The sequence below is a fragment of the Streptopelia decaocto genome (assembly GCF_964273445.1).
Source record: "Streptopelia decaocto genome assembly, chromosome: 4".
Taxonomy (NCBI): domain Eukaryota; kingdom Metazoa; phylum Chordata; class Aves; order Columbiformes; family Columbidae; genus Streptopelia; species Streptopelia decaocto.
Window position 1 is genome coordinate 62,178,042 of NC_138658.1, and position 16,479 is coordinate 62,194,520.

A 16,479-nucleotide genomic window follows, 5' to 3' on the forward strand; every position below is an offset into this window, starting at 1 on the left:
TTGGTACATATTTTTATTTAGCCTAGTTAAATCAACAAGAAAATCAGGTGTTAAGGAACACTGAACATTCTGTTTGTTTGCCTTTAAATCAAGTATCTGAAACTAAGAAAATTGCCCTTTGCAGTGCATAGGTTGTTTGTGTTAACATAGACCAAATCTACACCTCAATAATAATGATAATTGCTTAGTCTGCCTGTAACTATGCAGTAGTGCACTCTGCTGTTTTCTGAGAGAATTGTGTTCTCTGGCCATTCCTGCATGGTTTGCAGTTCTACATTTTGCATTCTTGATTTTTCAATAGGTGTTGTAGTTGATAAGGCACAAACTTTAGGAACAGAGATCTTCCACAAAATAAGAAGACAAAGGAAAAACTAAAATTTCCCAAAGTTGCCCCTTGCCAATTCCTGCTTCTTTAGGATCTTCATGGTTGTCGATTCCTTTTTTCTGTTTCTCTTGCTGTTACAGTTCCTAATCTCTGCTTTCTTTTCTGAAGGGAAGTCAAATGCAGCACAGGATATTCCTTTGGCTCTCTCTGCTTTCATCAGACTTCACAGATCACTTTACAATGGCAAAAAGTATGTGATACACATATGAAAACAGGAATAAGAAAGCAAAGCGGCAGAGATGCAGACAGTACGATGACAAGACATCGGTGTTTTCTCATGGACATGTCATATCAGACATCCTGAGAATCTGTTTATTTCATTTACACATCTTCCATGCTAAGTTAACTGCAGAAGGCCAAGTGCTGAATTTCCAGAGTAGCTTTATTACAATGTGTACAGAGTAAGAAAGAAATGAAGCCGATATCTGATTTGGAGCAGAAGTTTGCGTTCCCTGCCTCCCTCTCCTCAGCAGGTCACAGAACGCTTTGCAGACCCAGCGCTCACCGTGGGCATCCAGCCCCAGGACTCCTCCCCTGCTGCCGGCCTCACCATGGCTGTAGTCAGGAGGGCAAACAGAGGCGTCCTTCTGGCTCTGCTGCCTGAAGACCTAAAAAACTGCATTACTCTGTCGCTGCCGCCTGTAAAAATTAATGTGCAAGTGTGAAACCAGTTGCCCCTTTTTTTTGTCTTACCAGTGTAATGTGGTGTGTGAGGGGGCCTTCCCCTCAACTGCGGATGTATTGAAATTAAGAATTTGCCTAGGAACTGAAAAGGGCCAGAAACCTCCCGCGGAAGGAAAGGGTGAGAAAAATCCAAGCTCTGAACTCTGACAGAGCCTGGAAGAGACACCGTCATCTTTCACGTTGTGTTGGTGACCTTGGGCCACGCGGTGGTGGGTTTGCGCCGAGGGTGGATGCCGGAGCAGGCTGTGGAAATGGGGTTTGTCAGGACCAGGTCTCTGTCGTTCCCCAAGAGCTGCCTCAAATACTGCTGTCCCCCATGACCCATCCTGAGTCACTTTCTCTCATTAGAAAGATGTTCCAAGACTTGTTGTTAAAACCTGTCCATAGAAATCCATGCTGCGACTATCATGAAGGTAAAGTATGCCAGGGTGACAGAAGATGTTTTTCACAATATACCAGACAAGAAGAGGTAAGAGTCATCAAGGAACATCATCTGTAACCATCTGTTTCCTCTGTCTTCTTGGGCCTGAAATCTTTTGCATAATTGGAATCAGTTCAATCGCTTTTGATTTTTCTTCACACCGATTGCATGGTGTCTGGACAGCTTCTTGGCTCAGGGTTAGTGAACAACAGAAATAAATCAGGATAACTGTTTTCCTTCAGCTTAGGGAACTATAAAACTTTTTACAGACCACTATATATTTAACCTCAGCAGGAGCAGTGTCCTTTGGCAGGAACACACTTCATTTGAAGTATAATAGATCAATCACAGTGATTTGATGGAATGGGCAAACTTCTTTTCTCTTCCTCACTATTACTATTTTTGTTTTATTTTGTTTTGGGGTGGTTTTGATTTGGTTTGGCTTGTTTTTTTTTTACCTTAAATCCCTACCACCAGACAATTTTTTCAATATGTCAGGGCCCTTTTTAAACACCTACATATTAGTTGAACTCAAATAGCAAAGAGCAGTATATGACTACTTTGCAGCTTCAGAACAATTTACATGAGCAAAGAAATATGAGCAAATAATTTACATGAGCACAGAAAATATACTGTCAAGGACTAGAAAGCAATGTAGAAAAGTGACTGCCTTCAGCATCTGTGAGAAGAAAGGCACCTTGTTAATATCTGAGAGAGGAAGAAATCCATCTGAAAAGGAAATCCTCAGGCAATTAATTTTCCATGTCATCATCATGTCTGTGTTTTCTCCTGCATTATCTATAAGTTATTCAAAACAAAATTAATTGTTGCTATTTAAAGAGACATCATAGGACAACTTAATTGCTAGTGTGCTTTCTACAACATCTTTGTGTAAGTGCATTGCTTGTCAGCCTGTAGACCTGGAAAGCAAAACTGAATACAACAGAATACTGAACTCAGCTAGAACTTAGTTTCTCAGTTGTAGATTTTTGTAAAAACTGTAGTACATTTTATTTCCACATTGCCTTCTATTTGTACATTTCTGAATGTTTAAAAAAGAAAAAAGACAAAAAAACCCCAAACAAAACAAACAAAAAATCCCCAAAGAAAACAAAAAAACCCCACCAGAAATATGAAGGTAACTTTCTTGTGCCTTTCTGACATCATAGACAAGTATCATTTCACATCTCTAAATGGGTGGGAAACAGAGACACGTAAGGGGACCTGTGACAGCAGATGTTTCCACAGAAGCAAGTGTAGTAAACAGTACTAGGTGTGTATTTAAGCAGGAACAAGAAATTGGGCTTTTAGTGGTGCTGAAATGAGGATGGACAAAGGTTTCTTTGCTGAGCTCAACTATACTTCAAAAAGTTATAAAGCACTGTTCTCAAAAGGAATTGGCTAGCTCCATTTATTTTAAGATCTGAGGTCAAAACCTGACCTGAGCTAATACAAAGAATCCCACAACCATCCCTACCTTTTCTGAGACCTGGCTTAAGGAAACACTTCATAAAAACATCGGGAAAGATTGGTTTACCGTGGGTGAGATCCTCTCTTGTACTAATGGCTAGTGGATGTGAGTTCAGACCATTGGACAATTATTAAAAGAGGGGTTTGCAGGCCAAATCTAGCAGCATATGAAGTCACTTTTCCTTCCATATTTTCTTCCATTTCTCATTCAATCTCAAACCTTCAATCAAAAATGTTCAAAGGTAACTATTTGTAAGTTTCAGACTTGCATTGGATACCCTTGTGATGACTGAGAGCTGTCTGAACAACCTTTGAGAACACTGGCTGTTTCCAGTTCATCTGTGAGGGGGCAGGGGAGATGCATTCTCCCTTCAACCTGTATTTGTTCCTCCTGGAGGGGTGTGAGGGGGTGGTGAGAGCCAGCGCCTGCTCCCCACAATCAGGTCATTCCTTATCTTTTCAGTTTGCCCCAAACTTCATGCTTATTAGTGTTTAATGAAGTAATTTGCACTGTGTCATCAACATGCAGATAATATTCACTATGTATTAAATAATTGTAAGGTAACGAGGATTCCGTGGTTAACCCCAAATTCCCTCATGGCATGAAGTAGGACATAGATGTGAGATTCCTACACAGGCACACAGGAACAAATAGGACTAAACATGAGTAAAAGGTTAGTTTGTGTAAGTCGTGTAATAACAGAGGAAAAATGGTAATTTAAATCACAATAGGAATTGTAACGCCTCAGCACTAGCAGTGGCATTCTGATGTATGGAATTACTGTGCTGCTTTTCACCTCTTTTCAGAAAATGGATTTCTGGCTGAACAGGGTTGAATACCTCTAAAAAATTTATAAATATTTAGAGTACAAATCCATTAAAAAAAAAAATACCCAGTATTTAAGATTATTAATTTCTTTTTTGTTAATGTTCTCCACATGGGGGAGCTGTAGAGTTAGAAATGATCCAAAAAACCCTTAAGTTTTGAAAGAACTCTATAGTCATAGACATTGTATCTTGTCTTGTTTAACGGAGCAAACCCCAAATCTATCATAACTGCTGAGGGGTGTGTGTCCTTTCAGCTTTTGCTGACCAAAACAGGTTGCACTAGAACTTGGAAAGATGGGTCAAGAAACCTTTTTCCTTGTTAATGGCTTCTATTCACTGCATACCCAAACACGCTGATCTCAGAAAAATGAAAATGGCAATATGATTTGTCCATTCCTTTTGTCCTTTCTCTGTGCCTTCAGAGACTTGTGTCAGATATGAAAATGCTGAGAGCCACCATCCCACATGGCAGCTGTGAAGTGCAGACCTTTGCAGTCACTCTTCTGACTTGCTGAGCTTTCAGCAGGGCTTTTCAGAGCCCCCTCCGGATGTGAGCTCTTGAGCTGTAGGACCCAAGTGCATTTTAAGGATGCTTATACCGTGTTTTAAGGATAACCCAGAGATTATGGAGGATAAACCTTATAGGTAATCCTGTCAGTTACAGGTCAGGCTATGGTGGCTGACACGACTTGTGGAGACACAGCTTGTATTAGCCCAAGATCACTTTTTCCTTGTAGATGAAATAGTTTCTTCAAGTGTAGTAATGTACATGAGCAAAGGATTTGTCACAGCTGTGACTGTACCTTCTTGTCTTTGCTGTGATAACTGTCATGGCTTAGAGGCATGGAGTCAAAGTGGGATCAGTGTAGCTTGGCCATCAGTATTTTTAGTGAAGGAGAAGTTCTGCATGTGGACTGAACTCTCTGTTGGTTTCTTTCCCAGCTGGAAGCCACTGAAATAACAATTTATGTTGGTTATTTGTAGGATTGAAGTCTCCGTGGTGGGTTGACCCCAGGCAGAAATGAAGCACCCACCAGCCACTCGCTCCCTCTCCGCAGTGGGATGGAGAGCTGGAAGAGCGAAAGAGAGGGGAAAAAAAAGTGGGTTGAGATATAGACAGCTTAATAAGTGAAGGGAAGAGGGGAAAAACCCCACCAAATGATGCAAAGACATCCACTCCACACCTCTCACAAGCAGGCTGGTGCCCAGCCAGTCTCCAAGCAAGGGCTACTCTAGAGAGACCACCCCCAGTTTTCTTGCTGCATGAAATGTCATATGGTCTGGAATACCCCTTGGGTCAGCTGTCCTGGCTGTGTCCCCTCCGAATATCTTGCCCACTCCCAGCCTACTGGAGAGGGAGCAGAGTCAGAAATAGAAAAGCCCTTGATGCAGTTTAGCAACAGCTAAAACATAGTGTGTTATTAGCACTGTTCTAGTCACAAATTTAAAACACAGCACCATATGGGCTACTATAAAAACTTAATTCCATCCCAGCCAGACCCAACACTGTCTCCTACACCATAAAGTCCCTATTTTTCTGTTCCTGGTTTTGGTTTCTTGGAACAATTTATTGGTTCCTGTTTCCAGTTTCCCACTGTATTTAAAAAGTGTATTTGAAATGAACACTTATTCCATAGCAAGTGCTAGAAACATCTTGCTGTGCTTGGAGCCTGCGCTAAACTCCACAAAATTACCAGGCACTGATAAACTCATAAAAGTTTAAGCAATATACTTTCTTAGTCACAGTGGATCCACCTGTTCTTTTCTCTCCACCCACGTATACACATCCTTTGTTTCAACAAACATACAAATAAACCCACTAATGTTAATGAACTTTATTGGAAGTGAGAAAACTATTCTATACTTGTATTATATTATTTGTATTATATATACATATGTGTACGTGGTACAGCTTAATTTATTTACAGAACAGCTTTAAGCTTTATGGAAAGGATGCTGAAAACAGACAAAGACCAAAGCTACCATTAAGATGAAGAGCAGACTTTTCGAAAGTCCATCTATTCTGACCAGGACTACATGAGGAAGACCTAGAAAGGAAATCTACGTTGCTTTGTTTTCTTAATGTAAAAAAGTAGAAAAGATAATTCCTGCATCTTCCTTGATAAAAATACCACATCTGTTCAGATCAGATGTGGTTTACAGAAGCCCAGACACAACCTCAAGAAAAGCAGTCAGCAGCTAGGAAGGAATGTCTCTCTAATATACCATATCTTGGCCCATATATACTCTGTCTTCAACTCCATCCGTGTTCACCCTGTGTCACTTTGCAGCCACACCGAGCTGTGGAAGAATTTCACCACTGATCTGGTCAATATTTGAAATGTTCTGAACTACACTATAACACTCAGCAGGTCTTGGTTCTCCTCACCTATGCAGGATCAACTAGTATTTTTGCTGCTTGTATGGGAACTAATAGAGTGGAGACCACTGTGTGTTCTTCAGGAAAAAAAAAAATAGAACAAGTGCCTAAGTAATTTAAAATTCCCACTAAGAAAAAACAAATCTTACCTTTATGAGAAGGTGGATTAGAAGCAGAAGAGAGCTGGAACTCATTTCTTACCCTTGTTTGCCTTTAGTAACTCCACCAGTATTGTCTTAACACAAAGGCTTTTTTCAGCTATTCATCTGAATAAGCACATGGGGAATTTTTTTAGTGCAAAGCTTTAATGAGAAATAAGGCATTTGCGACAGCTGGAAGTGTTTTTTGGTTGGAGCTTTAAGCTCAGTGCTTATGGTAAACAGTGCTGCTCGTAAGATGGTCCCTTGTGTTCTAGCGATACGTGTCTGATTTCTTCAACGTAACATGTCAAATTCTTCCTTCTCATAGATATGCATGACTTGCCATTACCCTGAGTAGACTCCAGTCTAATGGCAAGCAGTAAGTTACAATGTCATCTTTTTATTAATTTACTCATTTTATCTTTCTGTAAGAGAGCAATCCTTTGCCTGATTGTATTTCTGAAGCTGTTCTCATCAGACAGGCAGGCTCTTGGATTGCTCTAAGCTATAAAAATCTAAGCAGGCTAAATAGTTCAGAAGGCAATTAGTCAATAATTGTTTCCCCCAGCTGCCAAAACAACTTGAGCATGCCTTGCATATAGTGAATCGGTGCTAATAAATCGAGCAGCGAGCCTGCTCAAATAAAACCCCAGGACAATGAAATGATTGTGCTTGGAGAATCTTTAGCTGTGATTAAGATAGAGAAGTGACAACTTCCATTAGAGCTAAAGTTAAAAGGAAAGATGTAAAATTCAGATGCTGAGGTTAAGTTCTTCTTGATATTGAAAAATCAGTATCAAACACACCTTTCAGTATACTATCCCTCTGTTTTACATTATTTTTCTTCCAAGTTTGGATTTGTGGCATTTGCTTTGTTTGCTTTTTTGTTTCTTTGTTTGTTTTTCTTTTATAAAATATAACCTTTGTAGTCTGTGAAAGACAAATTCTAAAGAAAAGGAAAAAATAGATTTTTTTTTCCTATCTATCTAATCCCATCTCTTCTTTTGTGACCCTGCAGCATTATCAGATGCAAATCTACAGGGAACAAAATCTTAGGATCTGCTTAAATTGAGATATGCTTTCCACTAACTCTTGTACAGTAACAATCACCTTTATCATGGTATCAACATTTAACATCCTGTGTAGGAGAGGGTAATCATGTTTAGTTAGCTATGGTGATTATTTGAATTTTTTCAAAATCAAGGCAAGCTTCCTTTAACATTGGTTCAACATAATTTCCCAACAAAATTAAGAGAGAGGAGTCCTCTAAAATTTTCCTATCCTTGTTTGAATTTGGAAAGTCTCCTGCCAAGATGGAAGACTCTTGTCAATCCCATTTGGCATCAAAGTTTCCTGTCTCCTGTATGCATGTGGTCTGCAGAACTTTCCTCTGTATTATCTAATGAAACAAGAGAGATTTCTTTGTCATTTCAGAACCATATTCCTAATGGTTGTGCTTCATCGCTGGCTTGGATCTCCTTGGTTTAATTAAAACCACTTACATTTTTTCTGAAAACAGTGCTGTCCTTCCCCACCAAGGAAAAGGAATACTCAGAAAGTTTACAAAAAATCTCTCCTTCTGACTGCGTGTGAGAGGGTGTTCCATAGGATGAACCGCTGCTGACTGCCAGGTATGAGCAGGTATGAGGGTCAGACCCCTGCTGAAGAGAAACTACGCTTTGGCAGTAATGAATTTCAAGATATTTTAATCAAAATGTTACCAGTATAATGCAGCGAGTAAATGAAGAGCAACACTGTGAGTAATAACTACTGAATTCATAGATGAGGAAGGTAATCGGTACTACTAGGGCTATGAATGATGGATCAAATGATTAAGCTGTTAGTTTCACTTGTAGATAGCCACTGTATGGAGGAGTATAATTTACTGAACTTAATTTACTAGCTTTTCAGGAGTATAGTTCTTAATGGAAATGTCTGAGCATCTGCAAATGGGAACCTCAGCATGGAGTTTGCTAAATAATGTTAGCATTTAGTCTTGTAAGGTGCTCTTCTTTTTATTAGCTTATAATTAATATACAGAAGTCCTATGGTTTCTGTTGTTCTGTAATTATCTTAACATTAGTATTTGTTTGGATTAGATTGTTTCTTTATTATTTGGGTTTCATGATACCAGTTTTCACTGGGATGCTGTTCTGCCGAGTTCAGTCATCAGCTTTGGCCAGTCTGTAAAATAATTAGACACCGTTAAAGACTCAATGAAGAGAGAATCTGGTGCTTTTTTCATAGTTATTTAATATGAATTTAACTGTAGGTCAGAAGCAACTGAAAATTATTGTTAACTAATGAGTTTTCTTCAACCTCCTTTCAAATAATTATGCCTCCATGTAAAATAGTTGGTAAACAGATCTCTGTGCAGCAAAGTCATCACCACATATTTAATTAACTAGTCTCTTTCAGAGAAGTGCCAGTAGGCTGTGGAATGTTCATTTGAAGTGTTGGGCACTGGCGGTGATACAGAAAGGCTGGTGTTGGTGCCACTGCCCGTGTGACAACGTTTGTGTTGCTGTGTAAAAGGGCTTCAGCATTCAGGGCTGCCTGCTCACTGTCTTTTGTAGACACAGGATTCACAAAATTAAAAAGAAAAGAAAGTTACGATTTCCTTGCCTGAAGCTTGTTTACCCAGGGATGAAAGGTGCCAGAGAACAACCCACTGCCACAGTAAAAACGGTTTTGCACTTCGAAGTGCAAAATGGTGTACACCTACATCCTGTGCGTGATTGCATTTCATTAGTAAACAGGACATGAACAGGCTAGTCTGTTTTAATTATAGTAAGAATTTAATATTAATAATGTGTGTACCTGTACACTCAAAATGTGTGATTTATATACATTGATGGCATTCTTTTATTCACAGGGAACACCTGGAATGCTAGTCACATTACAAACACAAACCACAAACCACCCCCCTCACCCCTGGAAGTAACTGCAGCTTAACATTGTCCATTTTTTAGGGCTGGCAATTTTTAAAGGAACTCTAGGTACAGAGTGCCTAATATCGTTATTTCTTCAGGTGTTGTAGCAAATATATATTCACTTCTGGTGTATATGTAAAAGTAGAAAGTGAGGTTTATAATACACATGCCTGATCCTGTTCTTTTACCCAAGTTGTCAGCCTCGCTCTAGAGAAGTGCCGCGAGGTGTGGTGTGTGCCAGGGACGCCGTTTTCAAGGCAGCCTGTGTGCAAACTGTTGAAGCTAAAAGGAATATTGTGACAGAGGGACTGATTCTACATGTGTCCCTGGAGTCTCATTAAAATCAAGCTCTCCTTTTATACCCTTGGAACATTACCTGATGCAGTGAGTCACTCTCCATCATCAGGATTGCCTGAATGCTGCAGAATGGTACTCATGGATGTTCATTTGAAATGTAAGCAGCTGTTCACTTTGCTGGTGCTGGATCTTTTCTATATGCCCCTTTGCCTGGGCATATGCACAGAGAACTGCATCCTGGTGGCTACAAGTATGACTAACAAATAGCTGATATTCTTACACAGTGATGTATTTGTCGGTGGTCAAGGGAATTCATTGATCATTTACTATTTCTAAATTAAATTATGTTTAACTGTTTGTATGTAAAATTAACATTTTATTCTGTGGGGGAAAAAACTATAAATGAACAGAAGCCTCACATTGTCACATAGATGACACCACAAGCAAACTGCAGCTTGCCAAAAATGCACCAATGCAATTAATAGTTTAAATGGTAATAATTTCCTATTTATAAATATATGTATTTGTGAATAATATATAAGCAGCAATAAGGACTAACTTAGAAAATACTGCACTTCTTCCACATCAATGAATCATAATTAGGAATAAGGATAAAACCTCTTCCTCTCTTTGCTTGAACAGCAGAAAGACACCAGCTAGATTTAATCATAGTAGTTCTAATGAAAATTTTTAAATGCTGATTAACTGTCTCGTTTCAGTCAAAAAGCAGCAGGAATATGTCTGGATTAAGATTTTCAATACAAAACTCACATTGAGATTTGAGCATCCATGTTTGTAAATGTCAGTGATTACTTTTATTTGGTAATGTTTCCAAGTATTTTCTGTGCTTTTCTATTTTAATAACTAAGCAGCACCCCATAAATTTGATCTTGCTAAACTAGCTGTTCAGGTTTGCCATGTGTTGCATGGACCAAATTGTCTTTCAATGACTAGTCTGCACTGTTTGTTCTGCGGTAAAATCTGTGCCCGCAGTTTACAAGGAAACAGCATTTCAGCTCAGCAAAGGGCAAGACATAGGTGTGTTTTTAAATATGCATGACAAAAAGAAGAAAAAACCCACTTCATTGGAAATTTTATTATAAACAAGTTTTTGCAGCAATTTTTGTTGACAATTAGGTGCTAATTAAGCACCTAAGAAATGGAGATCTGACCTTAATTTTGTGTGCATTCTTTTCAAGATGAAAGTTGAAAAAAAAAAGTGTTCTGATCACCTGGAGACAGTGATGAGGCAGCTCCCAGCGGGATTATTGAAGTACAGTATGAATATACATTATATGCCCAGGTAGGTAAAAGGCATCCATAAAACATAATTTCATGTCTAATTAAAATGAAAGAAACATATATTAAAAAAAGAAAAATAAAAGAAAACCCCACAAAACAAAACAAAAATATATCCAGGCCAGGCTCCACAGACTGAGACTAAATATTATGTACCTAAATAAGTAAATCTTAGTTTACTGTAATTTCAAAATCATCTAAGCAGGTTAGGAAAGAGTTCCAGCTGTAATTGTCCGTATCAACAAGCACTCGGCTGCAGAATTCTCAATAGAAGTTTCTGGATGCTAAAGATGGGAAGAGCTGACGTGTGTCCGGTCTGCCACAACCTCAGGGAGGGAATATCGAAGTGGCAGAAAGGAAATCTTCTCTTGTGCAGTCTTTTCTCTCCCTGTCCTCCCCCATTTTTATGAAGCAGGAAGACCACACAGATATGTCCCATTGACAGTGGGGCAGCTGAGCTGGGACTGACATTGAAACTTATTTTGCAAAGCAAAACTAGGCAGTTTTGGAAGTGATGAATGATGGAGGGTTTAAATCTTTTTAAATATTTTAAAGTATTTTCAATACATTGTGATTAGTTTCACCAGTAAATGTGTGTATATACATTTGAAGACAGGCAGAAAGCAGTAGTGATTTGGATATGACTCAAAGGGTATGGAATAAGGGGTGGAATGTCCTGGTTTTGTTAAAAACAAGACCCTTTTTCTTTTAGTGATTTTTCTTTCAGCTAAGTTCTTCTAGGTGGCTGTACTTTTCTGAGTTTTAGCCTGCATATTTTTCCTAGGATGCTGTACTCGGTGCTGATAAGAGACCAATGGAATGCTGAAGAAGCTCATGTTCAGATTTATTACTATGGTAGCCAAGACAGACTGAGAAGTTTTCCCACGTTCCATTGTAAGAGGGGCATGTTTGAGGAGGGGTGGATGGAACAGGTTACTAGAACTGACCCACGGAATTATTCCATCCCATAATCGTCATAGCGCCTATGTAAGAGGGTGATCACGAGGGTCACTCTCTCTTCGACCATGGCCGGCATCTAGAGAGGACCCTGCCCGTCTGCCTGTGCTCTACAGGCCTCAGGCCCTGCATCCTGCAAACAGGTTCCGGTTTGCTGTGCAGTCCCACCCATGACTTCCGGGGGCCTGAGCTGCAGCTGCTGGAGCCGCCAGCTCCGCACACCCAGCGCTGCTGCTGAGTGACGCCAACTCCACATCGAGCACTTGAGACTGGTTTTGTGTATTTTGTATATATATATTCTCTATTTATTAGCAGTATTAGTAAAACCCCTTAAAACTCTCCAACTTGAAGTCTAAGTCTCCCTTCCTTTCCCCTTATCTTTCTTATAATCTTTCCAATCTAAAGGAAAGGGGTGGTGGGAGGTAAAGGGGATAACAGAGAGTGTCTGCCACGGTTTATTGCCGCCTTGCCTTAAACCTTGACAAAATGGTATTTTGTAACTGCCAACAAAAAATCATTGCAACATCATCTAAAAGAATAAGCATTATATTCCTTTTCCAGGAAAAAAAAACATCTGGCACTTCCTAGTGAATATCTCTAAGAAAGCCTGTGGCAGAGCTGGGACAGGAACTCGCAGTTCCTTACTGTAAACCTTGCGCTTGGTCCCATTATCTGTGGTTCCTTACATGCTTCTTGTAACCTTCCTTTTTTTTCCTATTTGTAGAAGTTGTTCAGTCACAGTAGTGGGGTGCGTTGGTGGTTTGGTGGTGGCGTTTTTTGGTGATATGAATGAACCAACCCCCTAATCTGTCACGCAAAAATCAGTTTATAGTATGCTTACACAAGATAATGAGGCATGACAAAGTCATACCTGAAGTAGTGCCAGAACCTGAGGTAGTGTAGCCACTTCGGCTTGATGCTGTTCCAGAAGTTATTAGCCCTGACGAGAGGCTCCTTAGCTAGGGCACACAGCCACACTAATGCAGCTGCAGCTTTAAGGATCACGCTAAATACTAATACTCCAGATGATACTGTGGGTACTATGTGGAGTTGAGGATTCCTGAGCAAGACAGTTCCTCTCTTACAGCATCCTCGTTCTCTGATTCCCACCCAACCTGATGACCTGTTAGACTTTTTCTGATCCCTGAGCCATCCTTACCCCTATTGATGAGCCCTTGCCAGTGTTGACTACAAATCTTTCACATTTAGTGGACTATAGCAAATACTTTCATACTAACTCATGCCAATCAAAGGTGCACAAAGCAGATCCGATGGTTCAGGTTGATCAGAAAGTGTCAAAGGTAGCTGAACATACGTAGATAAATTAGGAGACAGTCCTGGCACACAGATCAGACCGTTAGTATTTCAAATAAATTATTTCCTTTCCCCACACTTCTGTCTGTCACTCATTGCAGAATTACACTTTTTCTTCCTTTTTTGGCTCCTAATTTTTTTACAGAAAGTTAAGTCTTCTCATCACCAAAGCAGTCCAGACAATGCCTTGCCTGTAGCTTTGTCCCATTTATGTCTGATGGGAAACAGTCAAAGAGGAAGACTTGCCTATATCTTACACTAATTTCTACATTCATCTCTTCTTGCATCCACCTTTTATCCTTGTAAGTATTCCCCAAGCATTTAAAACAAATGTCCCACTTTTCTCCAGTAAAACCACCTGAAGCAACCGAGCTACAAAGGCACTACCTGCTCTATCCATTCTTTAAGGGATGCCTATCCCAACTTTGAATATATGTTTATATTTGTCTAATGCTTGTTCTTTCACTACCATCATCTTTTTCACATTAAGATGCGTTAGACATGGTCCCGTAATGAAATCTTTTGATGTAACCCACTTCTTTGCACACACAAAAGCTGACAGAGAGGCAGGAGCACAGATCAGTGCTGTGCATCTGATCTCAGCTCTTAGACCCCAGAAGCAAGGTGACTGTAGTCACTAATTCTGAAGGAGCTTGAATTTGTTTCTGAACTTTGTGCTTATGATCATCTCACCATAATGAATGCTGCCCTTAATGCAGAATAATTACTTATTTTGATTTTTAAATGTTCTCTGATATATTTTTGTGACAGTAGGTAATTAAATGTTTGAAAGGTAACTTCAAAATGCTTTTGGTTTTCATTTCATGAAAAATCATTGAACTCTACTACCCAAGTTCTGCTAAACACAATGGTATTGCAACTTGTTGAGGGCGTTGCAGGACACATCCTTCAATGCCTGGGAACAGCTCTTTTAGAGTAGCTCATGATCTAATAAAGTTCTTATCACTGTTCATGAAGACGGAAGGACTTGGCTAAAGCAACATCTAAATTGCACAAACACATCTTGCCACCCCATCAAAGCTGTGGGGTTTTTTTTCTTTTCATGCTAAGAATGCAAACTGGCCCTTTTCCAAGGAGGTGTGTCAGAGGTGAGCGAACATGGCACTGAATATCCTATTGTGTTGCAACAGCCTTCCTGGAGACCTGAAGGTGTGTCTCTGCCTTTATAAATACCATGCTGCTTTTACAACTAGCTGTGATTCTTTTGATAGAGACAGGTTGCATCAGGAGTTGCGTTTGGGTGTCTCCAAGCCCCGTGCAAGGTATGTCTTTTAGTTACCTTACTTTTACCCTGTTCCATTTGCAACAGAAAGTTACTGTCACATCATTATTCATTTTAATGTTCTTAGTTGCTGTATTTGCAACAGAACTGTAAATGCTACATGGATTTTTCTGAAGAGGGTTTTATGGAGTGAAAATCTCCGTGTATAGTATAAGGCATGAAGCAAGCCAAGTAAGAGCCATACAAAAGCAGGATCTGCTCACAGCTGCTGCTACCTATGTATTCTAGATCATGTATTTATGTAACTAAAGATATTTGCAGGTAGTTAAATATTGAAATAGGTTCTTTATTAGCATGCCTGCACATTAATTTCTGCTTTCTAACATGGAAGTTTGGCTACAGAAACAGCCATGGTGGAAACTTCTGAGTAATATATTTAAGGATTTAATCAGCTACATGCCAGATTTACTATTATGGTATTATTATTATGGTATTACTTAGTATTATTTACTGTCATGGTATTACTGTTACGGTATTCTGTGATCCTGAAAGCTGCTCATAAACACCTACAGAAATATATGTGCTCTGTGCAGATGCAGGGATCAGCTTGATAATAATTTTCTAACTAGGTACATTTCAAGACTGAAGTTGCATATTTGTCCCTTAAATTTTTTAGCTTTAGACACAGCCCAGTACACTGTAGTTGTCTTCAAAAGCAAAAACATTATTCTACCTGTTTATCAGTCAAGGCAGCAAAGAATGCATCAACAGGTACTTTTTGGTGTCTGGAAACACTAGTATCATTATTTTTTTTTCAACAGAAAACTGAAATATAGGCATAGCCAGTGAATTAAGACAATTTTGAGGACCCTCAAGAAATAATTTTGCTTGGCTTTAGCCAAAGGGTTTCCTTTCTGTCTGGCACATTTTTAAAGAAGAGCCAGAGGTTAGAGTCAAAATCACTTATGTGCCATTTACAAAATGGGAGATCACGAGGAACAAGAACTGCTTTATATACTTTAACTTCACATATCCCTCTGAGATTCAATAATCCCAGGTTCTTATGTTTTTGACAGCAGAAGAGATTTTAATTAAGGTACATCAGTAGCAGTAGCATGTCCTAGGAATGACTTTGGGAATGACATTACATAGATAATTAAGTGTTGGATCGTAAGGACTTACTCCACAGCCATCTACAGTTTTCAAGGATAGTATGTAATGGTTCTCAAAACCAGGTATTATTCACACAAAGGACAGAGGATTTTACTGGTAACACCATTTTAATAGGTATCAAAGAGCAGTGCAATACCATGTCTGAAACGCTGCTGAGTCAAACATTAAGGGAAAATGTTTAAATATTTTTGTTTGTTTGTTTTTGTTTTGAAGGCAGATAACAAGCAAAACAGAGACCATGAATATCAAAAGCTTTGGACTTCTTTGTGTGTTGATTGTGGTCTCCCACATGCTACTAGCCAACTGTGAAAGACAGAAGGAGAGAAAAAAGGGAAGACAAGGCATAGAAGATGGTAGAAAAAAACAAACTGAATCTAACCAAGGAGATGAAAAAGGCCAGAAGTCGAAAGGAGGAAAAGCATCTCCCAAAGGCAAGTTTAAAACCAAGGAAAACACTGAGTGCACCTGGGCAGTGACGGACAGGAATGCTGCGACTGTGCATGTGGAGTGCAAACAGGACGACAGCGAGTTCTGGTGTGAGTTCTCTGGAGACCCTTCTGCCTGTCCACAGTATGCAGCAAACCAGAAATCCTACTGGAAACAAGTCTCCCGATCCCTAAAGAAGGAGAAGCAGATTTGTCAAGACCCAAAAAGTGTCCTAAAATCTAAAATATGTAGGAAAGGCTCACGAAGCGCTCATCTCAAGCTGACCCGCTCAAGCCTGCTAACGTCAGTGGGTCCTGCGAAAGGGAACGCAATTCATCACACAAAAGAAGTTGTTCAGGCTCCAGCAGCTGCCTCTGTGACTGAAAAAAAGCTGGAACACAGTCCTCAGGATTGTGTTGAAGACATCGATTATATTGATCAGAAAAAGGTGGCTGAGGAATACTGTCCAGAAAGCTTGCTTTCTTTGTGCAACTTTTTTGTCACAATGGTGCAAGACAAAAAATGCTGA

General features: G+C 39.5%; 1 protein-coding gene across 1 annotated transcript; it reads left to right on the forward strand.

Moving 5' to 3' along the window:
- Window positions 1–15,733: 15,733 nt before the first annotated feature.
- Window positions 15,734–16,479, forward strand: FGFBP1 (fibroblast growth factor binding protein 1; the record flags this gene model as incomplete). The annotated part of the gene is made up of 1 exon (XM_082050814.1): window positions 15,734–16,479. The coding sequence occupies exon 1, from the start codon at window positions 15,763–15,765 to the stop codon at window positions 16,477–16,479; it is 717 nt and encodes a 238-aa protein (XP_081906940.1). The 5' UTR covers window positions 15,734–15,762.